Source organism: Oxyura jamaicensis, chromosome 3 (assembly GCF_011077185.1).
Source record: "Oxyura jamaicensis isolate SHBP4307 breed ruddy duck chromosome 3, BPBGC_Ojam_1.0, whole genome shotgun sequence".
NCBI lineage: Eukaryota > Metazoa > Chordata > Aves > Anseriformes > Anatidae > Oxyura > Oxyura jamaicensis.
The window spans coordinates 26,744,387-26,765,413 of record NC_048895.1 but is presented as its reverse complement, the minus strand read 5'-3'; the positions used below and the strand labels follow the sequence as shown (position 1 = coordinate 26,765,413).

The 21,027-nt window shown below is 33.5% G+C and overlaps 1 protein-coding gene across 1 annotated transcript in view; it reads right to left on the bottom strand.

Moving 5' to 3' along the window:
• DNAH8 (dynein axonemal heavy chain 8) overlaps positions 1-21,027 on the bottom strand; it is a 131,169-nt gene that overhangs the window by 36,669 nt on the left and 73,473 nt on the right. Inside the window, exons 54-68 of the mRNA XM_035323204.1 lie at positions 19,067-19,304; positions 18,138-18,280; positions 15,776-15,910; positions 13,646-13,768; positions 11,765-11,978; positions 11,136-11,245; positions 10,433-10,596; positions 8,802-8,991; positions 8,136-8,258; positions 6,051-6,181; positions 5,573-5,726; positions 4,953-5,117; positions 4,172-4,398; positions 3,654-3,772; positions 336-439 (exon numbers count right to left, since the gene is read on the bottom strand). Of these exons, the coding sequence (XP_035179095.1) occupies positions 336-439; positions 3,654-3,772; positions 4,172-4,398; positions 4,953-5,117; positions 5,573-5,726; positions 6,051-6,181; positions 8,136-8,258; positions 8,802-8,991; positions 10,433-10,596; positions 11,136-11,245; positions 11,765-11,978; positions 13,646-13,768; positions 15,776-15,910; positions 18,138-18,280; positions 19,067-19,304 (2,340 nt within the window). The remainder of the gene's footprint in view (positions 1-335; positions 440-3,653; positions 3,773-4,171; positions 4,399-4,952; positions 5,118-5,572; positions 5,727-6,050; positions 6,182-8,135; positions 8,259-8,801; positions 8,992-10,432; positions 10,597-11,135; positions 11,246-11,764; positions 11,979-13,645; positions 13,769-15,775; positions 15,911-18,137; positions 18,281-19,066; positions 19,305-21,027) is intronic.

Below are 21,027 nucleotides of genomic sequence, written 5' to 3'. Positions count from 1 at the left end.
AAATTTTAGTCAAACATGCACAGAAATAAACAGCACATGAAGCAAAAAAATGAAGCCTGATGCTTATAGGAAAGAAATGGGAGGAAAAGAAGGAAGACACACTGTCTTTGAATATGTTTATGAACTCCCACCCAGCAAGTATAAACCCAGCCTCTGTTCTTTCAGAAGTATGTGCTGTATTGACCTGCTGGCACAGGGGTAAAACCTCTATTAAGACCACAATGCACATTTATTGACTTGTATAAATTATGAGAGACTTCTGTCATACCACTTTACCCCACTATATATCCTAATGCTATCCACCGCCTTTTGCTATTCAGCACTTTAATCCTTACTTCATCTGCCTTTACAGATGCCACAGCCAGTTCCTTCTCCTTAACAGCCAGTTCCTGAGAGAGCTTAGCAACAGATTCACTGGCCTCCATCAGTTTAGACAGACCTATTAATTAAAAGATAAAAATCAGAAAAATTAAAACTGTATTATGTAATTAGGAAAAAATAATCTAGCTCTGGATACCAAATAACTTGTATCTTTTGCTCTTCAAATTTGCATGAGAGAGAAAATGCATAAAAGTCATACTAACTTGATTGTGCTTTAAATTCATGTTTCATAGATATAAATAATTTCATAGGGTACCAAATGATAATAAACAAGCTTGAGTCTTCAAAAAGAAATCCAAATTTTTAGTTTTGGTTTGTTACAGCTGTAAATGGTACCTAAAAGTGGTGTGCTGAGAATATGTTGTTTCAAAAAGACACACAATGATCAGAAAATCAGATTTAGACTGCACTTGTAACATTGAATTAGAAAAGGACATCTATTTTTGGATCCATGACTGCCTTCTGACTGGGAGTTCTTTCCATAAAGTAAGAAGCTATATGGCCCATCTTCAGGATAATTTTATAGTTAGACTGGATGCTAGTTTCATCAATTTGGAATTCAGTATGAAATGTGAGATTCAACCTGCTGAATCTCACGCAGCTTTTGTGAAGGCACAGGTGACTGAATCCCCAAAGTGGTCACCAAAAGTAGACCCAAAAGTCACAGCAAGATTACAGCCTCCAGCTTCTTCATATTGGAGCTTCTCTTCTCTCATCTCTGGTGATGGAAAGCGCAGAAAAAAATAATAATAATAATAATAAAAAAAAAATCTATGCCCACATAGTTTGGGGACAGTCCGATCATACTCTCATATATGCTGAAGCAACCATCCATAGAGGCCTTTTAGCCTTACACAGTTGCTCAAAATAGAGGAGTTTTCTCCCTCTGTTCTTATTACATATTGTCTGTCCCACGCATGTTTATTTTCTCTCCTCTGTTGCTCATAGATATGAGCACCGATTTTTGGCTGAGTCCTACATTGCATGCTGAATCCTCTCTAGCTTCTTCTCTCCTCCACCACTGAATCTTAAAAATCTTACAGCTTGCCTGGAAGCATTCTCCTCAGCATCCTTTCTCCTTAAAAGCTAGAGTCAGAGCACTCTTGAAATTACACCTTTGATGCATCTCTTACGTGCGGTGTTTTTCTGTTCTCCCTCTCCCCTTCTCTGTTACCACACTTTACACAAAAAAAGCACTCTCTCCTAGGACATTTCCTGTTCTCTGTCACAGCTGCCTCACAATCAAGCTACTGCCATTCCACAGGCTCTTTATTATTCCTCAACAAAAGACACATTATTTTGGCACTTTCAACAATAAAGTCCAAAGGTATATTCAATAAAGAAACTCCCCGTGAAACAAACAAACAAAAATGTTTAAAACATTTCCTTTCACCAGACATATTTTCTTCCTCACATGTGTTACAAGATTGTTCATCCAAAGTGACAAAGCAGAAGAAAAGAGTTTGTATCTTTCAAAATGTGTTGCTCGTATAAGATATCAGTGCTGATGAGCACTCATTCAGTGTACTCAAACGAGGTTCTTTCTAGAAAGCAGTACTGATCATGGAATTTCTCACTTTTTTGCTGCTTTACAAGCATCTTGAATTGGCCCTGACATTATTACATACAGCAAAGACATCTCAATAAGAAGATGCAAAGAGCAATGTTATCTCAATTGACTTTGACAACATAGTATTTTAATCCCGTATGAGAATAATCACCTAATAGATTGAAACAACTTTCAAGGTTAATCTTTCTAACCTTCTAAATCTTTTTGACATTAAGTTATGGAAGACTAAGGATTAAAGTATGGACATGCGAAATAGCTAAATAATTAATAACAAACTTTTTGAGATCATCCTGTAAAATGTAGTAAACTGGAGCACATTTGGAGTTAGGGATGACCAAGTGTTTTTGTGATTTTGTAATAAATCTTTTCTATGCAGATGAAACTTTCTAGGTTTTATTTTCTAACTGGCATTAGGGTTGCCCATAAACTGCCAGATGTGATTTTTCTGAGCATCAATGATATGAGATGCTGCAGGAGAAGACAAACATGGTCATCTGTGTAAGATCATTTTGTTTTGAAGATTAGATAAGGAATTAGAGATAATATCATATGAGAGGCTAGTAAAATCTACATGTGCAATTTTCTTGACATCATGGAAGGTGCTTAGGTTAGTTCTTTTAAATTGTTTTTGAAAGCAAAACCGAAGAAGGAATAACAAAAACAACAACAACAACAACAACAACCAGCTAAGATCCCTGAAGATTTCTGAGAATTTATCCTCATCAGCAGAACTGATGTTAAGGTCTGATTTGCAGAACTAGCAACAGATCTTCACAGGGAAATCTGCATTATGTCTACATTACGTGAAAATGCGGTAGATCACTTACTCCTCTATGGACCACTCTGACTCGGCAAACAGTCTGTAAATAAAATATCTACACATTCTTATTCTATTATTTTCTTCATATGAAGTGTATCAGTTGTATTGTTAATCGTTGTCTAAAAACTATATATTTTTACCTTTCTAAGAAAAATCTTATTATGTAGACTTTTCTCTATTCTGTTAAACTGAAATACACTGTTTTTTTTTGTTTTCCATAAAAATCAGGTTTCCTGAACTGTTCTATTGTTTTTGCAGATTTATTAAAACATGTCTAGACACAATCTGCAGAAAACTGCAACTGTACTTTGAACCCATTAAGTATTATTCTAAATCTAAAAATAACATCATTTCAAACAGATACTCAAAATTAGAAGAACATATGAGCCATACTTTTCTGTATTTCAGATCCTCATTTATAAAATGACTACATGTAAAAGTTGCTCGTTGCACAGCAGAAATCTGAAATAAATCAACAGTGAGGCACTCAGATTGTATAGCAAGGATTTCCATAGACAAGTCCAGAAATAAATTAGTAACTGTATTTAAAGCTGCCTCTCTCTACTTTAGGAAATTAGGTGCTCTCTCTGGCCATTTTCATGTCCTACTTCCTATTAAAAATGGTCTATTGGAAGTAGTAAAGTTTAATGTAATGCTACAATGAATGACTAAACTGGCAACTTCTAAAATACATTCTTTTAAGAGTTTTTGTGAGTCCATGATAGCTAGAGTGCTCAGAAGAGGTTCTCATACACTGTAAGTTTTGGACAGTGATCCAACTGAACTGATTCTAAGCGATCATTGAGTAAGATGCTTAATATTAAAAACATAGATAATTTGAGACCATCCAGGAAAACATATCTTTGTCCATATTTTGCTTACCAATTTGCATACGTTCAGCTTGTTCATTAATATTTGCTAACTTTTCACTATAAACTTCTTTGTAGCCATTGATGAAAGAGAGATAAGATTTAGGTGTTACATAGGCTCTTCTTCGATACCTAAAACATGGTATATTGGCAACATCAGCTTTGTACTTATTTTCAATTATACAGCAGTTTGGTTACTTCTAATATATTGCTAATCTGGCAATAGATGGTAATATAAAACAAGCACTTAAATCAGTCAGAATCAATTTTCTTCACAATGCAAAACTTCACGTCCAATTATATTGCTTTTATCCACATACACAAATTTAAAGATGATGAATAGCAGGAATGAAGATAACAAATTTGCAATTTAATAGTAATTATTTTTATGGCCTTTGCATATATTGATATAGCACATTCAGTTTCATATTAGCCTTAAAAGAGACTTACTGGCTCATACAACACATTGAATTCAAAAACACTATCAGTAGCAATATTAGGGGGATTATTATATTTTTATAAATATATTACCTTTGGAAATAATTCTCACAGCTTTCTGAAACTATATCATGAAAGAGACCCATGGTTTCTACTATTTGTGTTTTAACTGATACAGAGCAGACCATATTAAATTCTGAAAGAAAATAACTGGCTACAGCTACAAGAGCTTCCTTAGGCCATCGACTGAACCAATCCATGGTGCATCCTGATATGAGCCCAGGAAATTTCAAAGAACATGCACGGAACTTCTCACCAACCTAAAGAGAGTAACACTGTTAATTTAGGATACAATATCTAAATTAGGTTGATCAAAATATTTAATGCATATATACAAGTAGTCTATTTTTTTTTCTTGCTGATTTTCTATTTCGAACACCCTGCACAGTCTTTTCTGTTAAATATTTTGTTACATTTGCTACATTCAATATTTTACCAAATTTGAAGAAGCTAATGACAAATATGAATCTTTCTTAATATTTCAAAATTAAATTCTTATTTCAAGTTGCAAGCAAGAATTTCACAAATCTGCATACATTGATTTTAATTGGGCAAGAATTAAAAAAAATCCAGGAGGAAAAAATGAAAATCAATCTAACGTGTAAAGAGTGATTTAACTTTCAAGTATTTAGCTTTTAAGTTCTGACAATTATACTATTACTTTTATTATACCAGCAATTATACCCCAGATTTGGTAGTCTTTTAATGTGCCTTTACAGCACCTCAGAAATATAAACTTGAAATAATTCTTTCACAATTTACAGGATAGTTTGCTAATGGAAGCAAGGAAGATAGATATAAAGAAAAATCTTACCGGAGAAAAGCAGAGGACAACGTGCAAGTTCTTCTTTGCCCGAGTTAAAAAATACTCATAAAGATTATCAAATGTAGGAGGACAGCGAGGCATCTCTTTTTTCATCACTGGTATTAGTCCTTGGGTGATTTCATCCAATTCATCCCGAGCAAATAAATTAGAAATCTTTATATAAAATTAAAATTGATAAGAAAATAAATTGCATGGCTATAGTTATAGAGTTTATAAAAACTCATCTTTTTACATGTGTATATCTCTCTGCATATATGCTGTTTAGACATATTAAAAACAAATTTGTTCTTGATTTATACTTCATTTAATTCCATTAAGATCTAGAATTTCTCAGAAAGAATACAGATTTTGACTGGCCAGTGAATCTTCACTTAACAAAAGTTACTGAAATACCCAAGATAACAATTTTCTGGTCTTCTTCTGCCTTGTATTGAAAAACAAATAGAGGCAGCCCACACCAAGAGCACTCTTTCTCTCAAACATTGACACATTTTAGGGTTAATCATTATGAATTCTACAACTTATTATGAAAATAAATAGAAATTAAGGAGAACAGTTTCTCCAGTTTCCTGCTTCTGAAGTACATTGCCTGTCACAATGAGACTTACCTCTCCTGACGACAGCAGATTATTAATGTATTCCAAAAATGACTCCTCTTTTATTTCATTATCAGTGAAAATAAAAGTGATGCCTTTTCCTTCTGCTCCAGATGTTCTATACAGAAATTTTAAATCATCTGACAGATTGCTTACATTATAGGATCTACAAGTAATAAGAAACATGATGTGGTAGTTGAAAATAACACAAAATACTGTATTTCCAGATTAGAGTGTTTTACAAATGATAGCACAAGATCCTTTTGTAAATGCACATATTTTGGCTTGGGAATAGCTAACACATTTCAGCTTTCAGAGCTCAAACTTCCTCCAATATTGTACACAAATCAGATATAAATTATTTTTTTTAATTTCAATTTTTAATTGGTCATAAAATGAAGAAGACAAGCTGTTAAAAACCTACTGTTATTACTGTGTAAAGAGAAAACAGTAGTATAAATTGTATCTATTTACTTCTCACATTTCTTACCTGGTTAAAGTGATCTGAAATATTTTATAGCCAGCAATATAGGAGGCCAACCTTGAAAGGCTTTGTTTTCCAGAACCACCAACTCCAACAAGTAAAGCATTTCCATATGCTGTCCGAATTATCCGGGATATCTGTATTGGAAAAAATAGAAGAATAGAATATATATATTCTATTAATTCTAGAATAATAGAATACATATATTCTATGTAATAGAATATATATATGCTATAAATAGAATAATAGTACACTGAAAAAAATAAAAACATTAATTAGCAAAATTAAAACTCTGTTATACAACAACTACATTTAATCTAATTAAACATAAGGAGTATTAAAAGGACACTGAGTTTTGAAGAAAACTTTTTGTCTGTATTACAAACTTATTATATAATTGCCTTTTTTTTTTTTGCCTCCTCAGAAGTCCTCTATATACATCACATCTTTCTCAGTTTTATTATCTATTAGCGCACTACTACTCTTGGATGCTACAGTTTGCTTCATTCCTCATATAAATTATGTACAAAAAAAACCACCTATATCGAGGCTTTGAATTATATTCATTTTTTCCCTAAAATAAGTTAATTTTGGTTTTATATGCAGGTCCTTCTGAGCCTACCTAGACAATTTCATATTTAAACTTCTATTTTATTATTGTTACGAGGGTGGCAAAATTCATCATCACTACAAGTCATAACAGGGCTTCACCTACTACCACTTGAACTGAATTAATTTTTTGTTTCCTATTCAGATTCAAAGAAAAAGTAGTAATTTAATTCACTTTAGGTTAACTAGTGAATAATAAAACATCTCTCTTTTTCTTTTTTGGTTTTCATACAGCGTCTATGTGTCTTTCAGTAAACAGACTACCAAGTTTAAGAAATTTCTGAGGTAACTAATACAACTTCTTAAAGCAGAGGCACAGCACACTGCTTCAAACAAAATCTACACTTAGCCTTTTTTTCCCCTCCAAATTCAGTTTTGACTCGGTATGAATTCTTCCCTTATATCTTCTTTTCTGAAAAGGCATTCATTTGATTGTGAACTGAGAATACCCTACAACATTCCACTGCACTCCTTATTTATTTCTCTTCTCGTCTCTCATCCAGTCAGATTCTGCCTCACACGGTTTTGGTCACTTGTCAGGTACAGATACCTTTGAAGTGTCCTCTAAATTCTTAAAGATTAAATAAAGTATTGTATATACAAATCACAGAATCACAGAATTTCTAGGTTGGAAGAGACCTCAAGATCATCGAGTCCAACCTCTGACCTAACTAACAGTCCCCACTAAACCATATCCCTAAGCTCTACATCTAAACGTCTTTTAAAGACCTCCAGGGATGGTGACTCCACCACTTCCCTGGGCAGCCCGTTCCAATGTCTAACAACCCTTTCGGTAAAGAAGTTCTTCCTAACATCCAACCTAAAACTCCCCTGGCGCAACTTAAGCCCATTCCCCCTCGTCCTGTCACCAGGCACGTGGGAGAACAGACCAACCCCCACCTCGCTACAGCCTCCCTTGAGGTACCTGTAGAGAGCGATAAGGTCACCCCTGAGCCTCCTTTTCTCCAGGCTGAACAAGCCCAGCTCCCTCAGCCGCTCCTTGTAAGACTTGTTCTCCAGGCCCCTCACCAGCTTCGTAGCCCTTCTCTGGACTCGCTCAAGCACCTCCATGTCCTTCTTGTAGCGAGGGGCCCAAAACTGAACACAGTACTCAAGGTGCGGCCTCACCAGAGCCGAGTACAGGGGGACAATCACCTCCCTAGCCCTGCTGGCCACACTGTTTCTTATACAGGCCAAAGGTACCTCTTTGTGACCTCACCTTTCCTACTGAGGATAATCTGTACACTTCTGAACACCCAGAAGTTTAAAGAATATATATAAAATAAAGCATTTATTACAAAATATGCAAAGAGGTAAAATGACTGTGGCCTTTTTCTAGTTCCTTAAAATGGCTAGGGAAAGATGGCAAACAAATCTGGGGATAAGAGCTGCTTTTCAGAATACGCACCCCAAGCATAGCTTGTCCAACTCAGGAGCACTATCGCAATAGTTAAACTAATACAAAAGTAACAAAACCCAAACCTTAATAAGATGTGTCATTGCATCCTTGAAAAACACCAAATCAAGAAATGATCCTCTAATACATTCATTGTATTGTCTCTGATACATTTGCAATTTTTCGCAAAGAAATTCAAAGCTTGGAACCTGAAAGATTATGAATGAAAAAAAAAAAAAGGAAAAAAAAAAAGAAAAAAAAAAAAGAAAGATCAGCAACAAAGCTAGCAGAGCCCTTCAGAACTTAAAACGCTGCTGGCATCTTTATGCATAAACTTGCAGAACACATAATGAAATTATCTTGATGAAATTAACACATTAATTAATTAATTAACACATTATGAACACATAATGAAATTATCTTAATGAAATTCACTTCAGTGATTGTACCTGTGTGTAAACAGAATTTTTCTGCTAACGCTGTAAAAAAGGGGAAAAGGGGAAGGGGAAAAGAGGAATGAATAAACTATGCTTATATAGCATAATTAATTTTAACATATTTTAATATATGTGTTTTAATGTCACTGAAATGATTTATTGCATACTAACACAAAATTATGTATATACAGATTCACAAAAAATGTGGCAGGTATTAAAAAAAGCTTCCATATGATATAAGTTCAGCAATATAATGTACTTAATAATTAAAGGAAAACTTCAGTGCTGAGTATTTTAGGTGCAAAATCAAAATACCTCCTCATAAATTTTTGGAGCTTCAAATACAAAATCTTCTGGTTCATCACCAGTTGGTTCAGGTACGTCCCGCAGAAAATCTACAAAATATCGCTCTGCTTGGAAAACAGCTACGCCTGTATCCACATATTCTTCAATTGCTTTAATAACAGTTTTATCAAACCATGCTGTATCCTCAGGAGTAATAAATCTAAAAATAATAGATTAGCATCATTTAAAAATAGTTTTAAAATATTAAATAAGAAGGAAAAGATAATTAAATACTTTAAAAAACAACAAATTTTGTAACATTTCATTGAAAAAATACATATTAGGCAATACATATTAGACAACAGTTCCAAAAAAATGATTAACAATTAATCAATATTCACAGAAATTAAGTATTTTCAATATTCCGCAAGTATCATAGCCAGTCACTAGAACAGAGAAAAACAAAACAAAACACTAATTCTCCAGCTTTTTTCTAGAAGTAGGTAACAAACCACTTAATTTGTCAGATGAAAAAGGATGAAAAAAGCTGAATGATTTCCCAAATAACCAGGGCCAAGCTTCCTTTCTATTTTTTTGACCAGCACTGGAATAGCATAATTTATGTTATTACAGCGCTGCCTCTGAAATTGCAATGAGATAAGCAATGGTGAAAATCACCAGAAAACTCTGGCCTTAACATAAGTTTAATATTCTTGGAAAATTATGGTTAAGATTTCCTTTTAGATTTGCTGCATTCATTTTGTAAACCCATCATATGTATCTAAGGAGAGAGGAAAAAAGTGAGTAGGGCTTTCAAATTAGAATTCCTTTGGGATATTAGAGCTCATCATAAAAAGCAATTTTACTTCCTTGGTCTTCACTCCCATTTGTTAATGTAACTTCCCATGAAAAAGCAGAAGGCACCTGCCAGATGATTCAGAGCTTTCATGGAAGAAGATGAGGGATTCTAGAAGACACTGGCAGAGATTGTAACTAAAACTGTTTGACAGTGACCTATGTTTTGCTTGGAACTCTTTCTAACATTGACCCGTAGTGAAGGGCTGTTATTTCAACCACCAGTTTCAGCTATCTTTAAAACATACAGGTAACAAATGTGCCTATTTTATCAATTATTTAAGGCAGATTTTGAGCCACTTTTTTAATCATATGAATGTGATGATTTTTTCTGTAAGGAGATCAGAGCAATTTTATACTGCCGTGTATGGCCCACTGTATAAATTTAGGACACTGTAAAATTCTCTTTTTTACAGAGGAAATGACTGCATGTAGCCAAAGATAAGTTTGCAATATATAAAATAAAATAAAATAAAATAAAATAAAATAAAATAAAATAAAATAAAATAAAATAAAATAAAATAAAATAAAATAAAATAAAATAAAATAAAATAAAATAAAAAAATAGTAGGTTTGAACAGAGTTTCAGTTAACCGGTAGTTTGAACAGTTTCAGAGTTCTCCCACCAGTTACTAGTCTAATCTATCAGCACATAATATAACATTTGTTGGGATGATACCACAATGCAGACATGCAGAATAAGACAACATGTTTCATATTGGCCTACTAATATTTCTCATATTAACAAATCTAATGTGTATGAGCATAAAATGAAGGGTGAAAACTTAGTTGATATAAAACGATACCTGTCAGCAATTACTCTAGTACATTCATGTTTAAAAAGTGCTAGAAGGACAGTGCTGTTCATGCATTCTTCTGACTTTATAGTTAACATTCCTTGCCAAATTCTAGAAAGGTCTCGAAGGTTGAATATATAGTGGAATTTAGATGGTGTAGGCAGCATCTTTGTCTAAAGAAAAATATTGTTAATATTCAAGATCAGTAGCATTTAGAAAGAAATGAGAATAGTAAAACTTGTACATTGATAAATAAACATTTACTTATTAAAATGAGAAAAAAATAACACTAATTTTTTAGACATAATAGTTTGGGCAAACTCTTTCTAAGATCTGTTTGGAGGCATGATTTAGCACTAAATGTAAAAACCCAACTCTTAGAACATGTAATTATTTCATATGTTACTCTGGGCTTTATAAATTAAAAGTGATAAATTATAAAGAATTTAACACCCTGTACCTAAGCTGTAGCGATTACAACTTTGGGTAAGATGAATAAAACTACAGGAATGAATGAATTGATACAGCCATTTGCCTATCTTATATATTAAAATCTAGTATTTGCAAGATTCTTTCTACAACAATTTTTTAGCTCATCTTTCTCCTGTTTTTTTCTTGCTACAGATATGTTCTTAAGGAATACGTGCCTAAATTAGATTAACAGGCACTCTATTCAGACTGATGATGATAAAACTTTCCTTATAATTTATACCTTTGTCCACTGCCACAATATTCTACCCGCCGGAATCAATTTTTTCACCATATCACATACTTCAGGACTGAAATTTCTACAGGAATGAAAGTATCCACAACCAATAACACCTTAAAAGATAAAATGGAATAAAAAATTAATCTCAAGGTGCAGGATATAATAAGGTAAGTTGTGAGCAACATTCCAAAAATATAATTAAAACTAATTTGCTTTTAAATTACAGATCAAATAATTGTCTCTCTCATCGATGGCTTTTCTAAACAGGTGGCATGGACACCTGTTGTTGAGTGCTAACATTTAAAAATATACTGTAGTGACAAAGTCAAAAGAATGTCAGCAACAGAAGGCTCCTCAGGCAATGCAGATACATCAGATACTAGCAGCGCTTACAATCTTCCAGGAAATCACCATTATTTTCTGATTTTAGACAAGCAAAATCATTAATATGAAAGATTAATTATTTAGAGAGGTTCATTTCTGTTCCATGGCACTATTTTGCTATAATACATCTTCAGTTGTTTCACTGCAAGCACTTTACATTTGCATGATGAGAGAGAAAGAACATAGTTTTATAAGTTTTATATCTTTTTTTTTTTTTTAATCCATGCTAAAACAAGAAAAGGAATTACCAAAAATTTTGTCTATGGATGCATCAGATGGCAATGTACAATTGAATATACAAAACTGTCTTTTTAAACGCTGGGGAATATCATTATGGCCTCCTCCTGGATGTATCATTGCTGCTATTAATTGTACATCTACAATTGTAGTGAAGTCTCCAGGCTTATCCAAGCTGTACATTCCTTTCATTTCCATCATTTGACGAACAATTTCATTTGTTACCTGTAAGTTTATGTAAATACACATTAGGAAGGCAAACAAAAACGTACTCTGTGATAATTTAGTTTATTCTTGTAACCTTACCATTAATCCCTAGAGAATTTTAATCTAAACTCAGACTAAATTATGTTCCTTAGTCATATGGAAGATCTTGGTTTATGTGATTCTAAAACCAGAAATATCCTTTAGAGCTGGACTACCACATAATATGAAACAAAATGTGCATGTAGTTGTTTCATATTTTGCTATTAGGTATTCAGCTTCAGAGTTTCAAATTATGCACTTTAGTTCTCCCTTAGGAATCCTTTGAAGCAAAACATCTAATTCTTTACTGAAACAGGAATCTGTTTATTCTGAAAAGACTTTTCACTTTGTGTTTTACTCTACAGCACCTGTATCGATCTGGAGACACCAGAGAGTTGCCGCGATAGCAACTGCTCCAACAATAATTAGCAAGCCTTATGTGCTCCAACAAAGCCATGAAGTACAACAGGGCACTGATCACAAACTATCATCCGATAAAAAATATTGGAGAAATGTCTTGGGGCCGTGATGAAAGACAGAGATCCTTCCATAGTGGAGTATCTTCCTATTACTGAGTAATGCCTGAGCCTGTGAGGATTTTGCTTCAAATACAACCACTTGCCCACATTTTAGACTATGGTCAAGCAGCTCAGTGTTGTGGATTATTTAATGCTAATTTAAATTTAACAAACAAATAAATAAATAAAGGTCTTAAGTGAGAGCAAATGATGCAAACCAAAGAATTAATATAGGCTAGCATTTAGGTAAAAGGCCAAACTGCAGTTCAGAGAGACTAAAAACACACTTGGCTCAATTTTTACAAAAACAGCTTTCTAAGGGGAAGAAAAGGAGCTATTCAGACTGCACAAATTCACTTAGATCCATAATGCCACTTAAATATTTGTTCAAGCCCACTCTCAAAAAGAGACCTACTCCCCATACTATAAACAAATCAACTTAATGCTGTAATTACTCTTAACCCAAGCTTGGAGCCTCACAGACACCAGACAACCAGAGGATTCAAACCTGCGCATAGACACTGAGTGTCCCATTTGTTAATTTACTCTGAGCAAATTGAAGAAAGTAATGGTAAGCATACTGGCCCTTTACATTAAAATAAGTATTCCAGAACACCTAGCATCTTGGTCTAGAAAAACTTCAGACGTACTATGGGAAGGAACTATTGAATACTTCTGCCTGATTTGGGATCTGTGTAAGCATATGAATGCTACAAACCCAATCTGTAGACAATGGCTCATCAAAAGCCAAAAATATTTAATCCAGTTTACAAGCCAATTTGTTTCATTTGAAGTTGGACACAGCCTTTATTACTTTTTGCAAGGTATCACGCTTCTGTTTGGCAGGAAGTTTTCTTACTGGTGCTCCCAAATTAGTGTCAAACTTTAACTTAATAATATGGTATTTTAGTACAGTGATACTTTTAGTTTTAGAAAAATATGAGAAAGTGGAAGTAATGTAAGGTATGACACCTTTAACCTGCTTCTTTTTTCCTTCCATAAATACACCATAATTAGAGAGCATTACCAATATTTAATAGTAAATTAAAATTTTGATTAAGTCCACAGACTCCTATATATATGAAAAAATAGCAACAGTATGATAATAAATTGTACTAGTTAATGTACCTGATCTCCCCATTCATTGATAATTGGCATATTGATATCATCAATAAAGACAGTCATTTTTCGGCCTCCAGGGGGTCCATAAGTACTTCCAACACGTTTGTCCACATAACTCTCTATTGTCCTCTAAAAATTAAAGAAAGTCCTTGTTTTTTATCCAAAGCAATAATATTTAAAACATATTGTTAAAAAATAAAAAATGCCACTTTACTTAACCAATGATTTCTTTTTCTTTCCTCTTGCAGCTTTCATCTTGAAGGAAATCTATTCATCTGTTTACAGTATGACAGCAGACCATATAATGGCAACTTAGATTCCTTTTACAGTAATTTCCCAGATGTCTTGTAGACTAAATAATGCAGTATTTTAACATTTTGGTAGCAAAAATCATTTACACTGAGTTTTGAACTGAATAAGAAGCAGGATGTGGTAGACAAATAAGACACTAATATTTAATTGGAATATATTTTCAAAGTTCTCAGCTCAATGATCTTTCTAAAGGTACTTGGGCTTTTTGAAACAATGGCAGAAAAATGGCTTAAAAGATGGTATTAAATGTTTTCCTTAGACAAATAATTGTTTTGGTTTTATAAGCACAACTGCTGTTCTATATGAGGAATATAGTATATACTGTGATAAAGACAGAAGAATTCATAACATTTGTGGAAAGATCGCAAACAGAAAACAGATACAAGTTTTATCCAATGGCTTTCACCATGGAAAATATTTAGCTCAATGTTCTAGGATAATTGCATATAGAACATTCTTAGCATTAATACATCTATTTGGAGACATTTAATTAAAGTGAAACTGCTAATAAGCAGAAAATGAATATATTAGAAAATAAAAATTTTGTTTCACAGCTATCACATCTAAAATCAACCTGTCTTTCAAATACCCTCAGAATGACAACTCAAACTTCAAAAACTATTTTGAATGCAGCTCTTTCAACTCTTTAGAAGCACTTCAACTCCTTTTTTTTTTTTTTTTTTTTTTTTTCCTCCCAGGTACATTTCTCTCTTGGAAACCAGTAGAGTGAACTATGTACTGCGGTAGTTAGCTGAAAAGAAAAAGCATGTCTTCTGAGGTATCACAGGCCTGTAGCAGAGACAAGGCACAATAAGTTCCTTTCATGGTGTCTCTGTACCAGACAGGAGGAAGTCTGGAATTTTTTTAAGCCAGTAATATTCTAAGGACTCATAATACACTAAGCGAAGGACACTGAGACAAAGACACTGACTGTTCAATTAATCTTGCATGCGTGAAAGGATGCCTGCCTTGTTCTGCTTCATAGTTTAATATATACACCATGGCCAGAGATCTTACACATAACAGAAAAGATCAGCAGGTGTTCTATGAGTTTGGATTTGGGCATGGAATTTGTAAAACCTGCTTCATGAGCAGGCTTTTCAATTAAGAAATCCTCCCCAGTGATTACTCTCCTACCAGAGCATTCTCACCATTAATTCATTGCTTTGAAGAGGTAATGAAGCCAACTAAACTTACAGGATCACATCCTAGCAAAATAGTATTGAATCACAGTGCTGTGTTATAAATCATCCTTTCTACCACTTGAAAAGCTATCTGTAGTATTTGTGTCTATTTATAAGGATTTTTGCAGTTCTTTTGGGAAAAGAAAATCTTACAAAGTTGCAGTACTAGAGGACCTTAAAGATTAGACCATTGTTGTACTAGTCACTCCTGAACTGAGGAAAAATAAGATGATCTAGTATTTGAAATCTACTTTTTTTAAAAAAAAAATAAAAAAAATCTATATGATTATAAACTACAGAATCAGGGAAAAATGATGAATTATAAACAAACAAAAATATCATTAGTCTAAAGAGAAATTAAGAATTTTCAGTAAAAAGTAAATGAAAAATATTTAAAAAACAGATTCTTAAAATTACATAAAGCACTCAGTAATCATGCATCTATATGAGTGAATATATTTTATTCTGCTCTGAAAAAAATATTTTTTATAGCATGTTCTGAAGTTTTTAAGAGACTTACAGGAAAGAAGTTCCTTTACACTTTATTTCTATATCACTTATTTTTTCATCAGAATTCAGTACATTTAAATATTTAGCAAGGACATAATAAACAAGACTTGTTTAAAAGTTATATTTTTACCTGAAACATAAATGGTTCTGTGGCAGATGAAAAGTTTAGACATTTTGACAAATGTTCTTCTGGATCATACTTCTTCAAGTATGACTTAATCATGACTGTCTTTGCAGTCCCCTGTTCTCCTATGAGCAAAACTGCCTGCAATAGACATTTGAATAGTGTAAGTAGTATCAAAACTATTAACTAAGTATGCATAACAGAATTATTTTAGAGAAAGGAATACTTTCTGTGCCTAATTTTGAACGTGCCTAATTTTGTGCCTAGTTTTTCTGTGTCTCTACATGCAGTGACACAGTATGTATTTTCATCCCATCTCAATTCTCCAACACAAATTAGTTATTGAGTCAAAATAGAAAGGATTAAAGTGAGAATGTACTTCTGTGGTTCTTTTTTTTGCCTGTTTTTGCCTTTTTTTTTTTTCCATTGCTTAATGCCTCTTACATTCTAACACACTCACTACAGCAGTCTGCAGCAATCTCTTGCAGTGTATGACCCTAGGAAGGCTTTTTTATGATGGAAAGTAGTCTCAAACATCTAATTTGAACATAATCTTTGGTGACACATGTTTGTGATAGAAGGATAATTCTTCCTTCCTGGTATTGTCCTGAAACCAATTAAATAATTGCTAAAAGAGATATTTTAAAACAGATATTCTAGAGGTCAGATTAGAGTCAGCTCCAGTCGGCTCCAAAAGGGATCTCCTGCTGGCCAGAGCTGAGCCAGTAAGTGATGATGGTTGTACCTCTGGGAGAGCAAGTTTACGAAAGGGAAAAAAAAAAAAACAGGTGGATGTGGCCTGGAGGAGGCTGTGGCCCATGGAGAGACCCCGCAGGAGCAGTCCCTGGGCCAGAGCTGCAGCCTGTGGAGAGGAGCAAGGGGTCTGTGGGGAGCTGCCACCCATGGGGGGACCCGTGCTGGAGTGATTTGCTCCTGATGGCTGGACCCCGTGGTACGGAGCCATGTTGGAGCAGTTCTTGAAGAGCTGCTGCCTGTGGGAAGCCCCTGCAGGATCAGTTTGGGAAGAATGGCATCCCGTGGGAGGGACCCCATGTGGAGCAGGGGCAGAGAGACCATGAAGGAGCAGCAGAGATGAAGAGCCAGGGACTGACCACAGCACCCATTCCCGGTTCCCCTGTACTGCTCAGGGGGAGGAGGTGGAAGAGGGTGGATGGGGGGAAACTGTTTTTAGTTTGATTTTAGTTCTCACTGCCTTGTCTTCTAGTGAAAGGCAATAAATTATATTAATCTTCCTATGCTGAGTTTTGCCCATGACAATAATCAGCAAGTGATCTTCCTGTCCTTATCTCAACCCTTGAGCCCTTTTCGTTGTATTTTCTCCCCCTTTTCCTTTGAGGGGGGCAGTGAGAGAGCAGTTATGGTGGAGCTCGGCTGCCCAGTATGGTAAAACTACCACAAATATCTCCTGAGGCATTGACCTTCAGAGATTTACCATGTTTCTAAATATCAAGATTATGTGTGTTTTATAGTCCAATACATCAAAGGGACAGCCAAATTATGGCCTCTGGAACAGTTTCATCAAACCCAAGTAACAGGTTTTGTGTCCAAATCCCAGGATTTCACAGAAAAGACAAGTTCCAGCACTGGCTCATACACTTGTGGTATTTCTAATATTTGTTCCAGATATTGAGATGGGAGTATACTGATTTGTACCTCACAGGTTGGCACGTTTCCATGGCAGGTTGCTAAAGCTGTTAATAGCATTGTGCTAATGCAAATGTTTTTGGTGGTGGTGGTTAGTTTGTTTTTCCAGATTTTCCACTGGGCAAATAGGCCTATATATGTTTTAAATAACTATTGTTTGATGTGGCCTGTGGCCCATAATTAGACTTTATTGGTTAAATCTGTATAATAAGTACTGTCTCCTTTTCTGTAGTCATGGCTACTGGTATTAACCACAGTTTTCCTACTGAGAGGAAAGAAAATACAGTAAAGGTTAGTAATTTCATGTTTATCATAAACTGACTTGTGAAGTCTATTTTCCTTATTTCTCTATTCAAGAAAGCATAAACTGGAAAGAGGAATATGGTGTAATGACTAGGGAAAAGTTTTTATGTCTTCCTCCAAGAAAAACGATGCGTTGATGGAGTTAAACTTTTATGAGAAAAAAAAATACCTTATTAAATGGATAGTTAACATGGTTTTTTTTTTTTTTTTTTTTTTTTTTTTTCTCTCAGAACAGAAATAAGTATAGAGAATTCATGTTAAGGAAGCAAAAATAGAGCAATAATGATGCAGCTGGCAAGCTATGACTAGAGACAAAGAATATGAACAATGATTGCAATTCCAATTACTTTATAAGTAAGTTTCTATTTATATACACTTAAATAAGTAATCCTGCACTTACTTTATGTTGCTTTGCAATTGTGTTTATCAAAAACTGTGTTCTGACATTGTCAACATTTGGAACCAGAATAGATGCGTAGTCTGGGACACTATCTGTTGGATAAACATATTCCTGAACATTTTTACTCCAGTGTTCCCAGTCACCTGAAATGACAAAATAAAGAAAGATAAAGATTTCCTAGAGTCAACATTTTGTTAGTACCAAAAAAAAAAAAAAAAAAAAAAAAAAAAAGAATCCAACTAAATATATATGTGCTACTTAAATTTATAGATAGCTACCTAAATAAAAAGGCCAAAATAATGCTTACCTGGAAACTTGTTCTTACTTTATTGGTGAAAAGGTATAGAATGTGAAAATATGGATTGTATGTGTATACACTAAATCAACATTGCTTGCAAAATAATCTAGATTTGGATAAATGAGAAATAGATGCATTAAAGTGAGAAAATACTATGAAAGAACAATAAGTTCTTCATAAATTTTGTTGTGTGTGTAATTTAAACTATAAATTCTTTCTGGAAAATATGACACCAATTGAAGTCATAAAATTTAAGATTTATTGCTGATCATCAGACATGGATAAACAATGATTATGAAGTAGAATTTAAATCGGATTATATATTTAACAAAAAAATCTAGCTGTGAGGAAATTAAATATAAACATAAAAATAATTTTAGAAAAAAAGCCTGTATGAATGAAACTAGAAACAAAGGAAGAAAATACTACCAATGAACACTCATTCTTGGTTTCTAACATCTCACCTTGACAAAGGTGATGCATAGAGAATCTGTATTACTACTGTAATGTCAAAATCTGTGCTTCTATTACCAAAGAACTAGGTCTAAATCAGTAATTTTAAATTTCAAATGAGCTATACTCAGTTTTAAAATGCCAGTATAAAAAAAAGACTGCTAATGCTTTTTCTTACCATAATCAGTAACATAAAACTCATACATCGTTTGACTGGTGCCAGGAGGGATTTCTGGCAAATCTAATTTGTTATCATGAGCTCTAATGAAGGCTTCAAGTTTGTCTCTGCTGTCCAACTCCAAAAGGGCACCTAAACTCCACATTATTCCAAAGGAGAACAATTTATGCAGATGAGATATAGTTGATAAACCACCTTCTTCCTTCGATGGAATCAAGCCCTCCAGAAGATGAATAGACTGAAAATATTTTAAAATATTATGCATTTAGAAAATACATAATCATATTTTATTTTTACACATACATACTTACATTTATATGCATTATTTATATGTATTCAAACTTTAAATTATAATTTGAAAATGCGGATTATCAAAGAATAATATAAGATTCAGAACTACACTCAAGAAAATAGATTAAAGATCTATTTATTTAATATATTTATTATTAATAATAAATATTAATTTATCATTAATTATAGTATTTATTTATTAGTATTTATATAAACCTGGAAAACGTGTTCATAATTACTTATCTACTTTGCTAGTCAAATATCCTTTTAAATTATGGCTACGTGATAATGTAACTTAAGATCTAGAGTAGGAGAACAACATTTTAAGGGTATTTATAGAACCCAGTGGGATATTCAGAACTCCAAAACTATACAGCCTCAGTTAAATATTATAATTTATGTGCCTCCTCAATTCTGAAAATTTCTCAAAGCATCTCTTGCATTAAAATTCTTTTAAGCATTGAAGAATTTTCAGTTACTTTCCAATGTGTTTATTTAAACTATAGTCAAACGCTGCATATAGCACATTAACTTCCATTTTGTGTTAAAACAAAACAAAACAAACAAACAAAAAAAAAAACAATAAACAATCAAACTAACAACAACAACAATAAAACAAACACAAGCAAACAAAAAACCTTCTATATATCCAATTTTATGATTGCTTCTCTCTGTCTTTAAGGAACTGGATTCCAGAAATCTAGTAACTTGCTATCTATGTCATCACTCACAAAACCAGATGTTTATTTTGACTGTCGTACAGAACATCACTCATATTCCCTTTCTGTACAAATCAGTGTCAAACACATTGCTTCAAAATATTTTTTTCTAACAGAGAATCAGATTTTCAGTCAGCTTCTGGAATTAGTATTCTTTATGCTATCTTGGATCTCAATCTCATACTGAAGTACAGATAAAGGTAAACTGACTCCAAAATACCACAAATAGTTGTAACAGGTCAGATGAAAATACCAAGTGGACACTTTTTGAAGACTAAAAACAAACAAAAAATATGATACACCCTAGTGGTACCTTCTTGGGTTGCAGTGGTACTGACGGTGGTACTTCCTGCTGGTACCCTGTCCAATGTAGGTCTTTCTGTACCAATACACTTTTTCTAGGTTTATTAGTCCTCTATAAATTTTTCTATCATGAAAATATCAGGATTGGTCTTGAACGTATATAAACTTTTACCATCCATAACACCCTTTTGCAAGATGTTCCATAGGTGTGCTATATATGGCATTGAACAGTATGTTTTATCCTGTGTAAGCCCCTTTATGAATTTCATTTGCCATTTTATTACCTATTTATTCAGTCTCATAAAGTCTGTCTATAGTTCTTCATGGTTAGCTGTTTTGTCCTTACCACCCTCAATAATTTATTGTCATCAGTAAACTTCTTCACCTACAACTTTTCCAAGTTTTTAACGAACATTTTGCAACATCTCTCCTTTGTAAAAACTGATCCTTTACTTGCATTGATTTCCTTTCATGTGATCAATTATTTAGCTGAAAATAACTGCCTGTCTTCCGCTATGACTGCTTAGTTATATTAAAATCTCTTGTAAAGAACTCCACTGAACACCTTTGCTCCTTCATGCAAACCATATCAATCAGACCATCCTTAGCTACAAGTTAATTGACTTTTCCAATAGGCTTATAAGATAG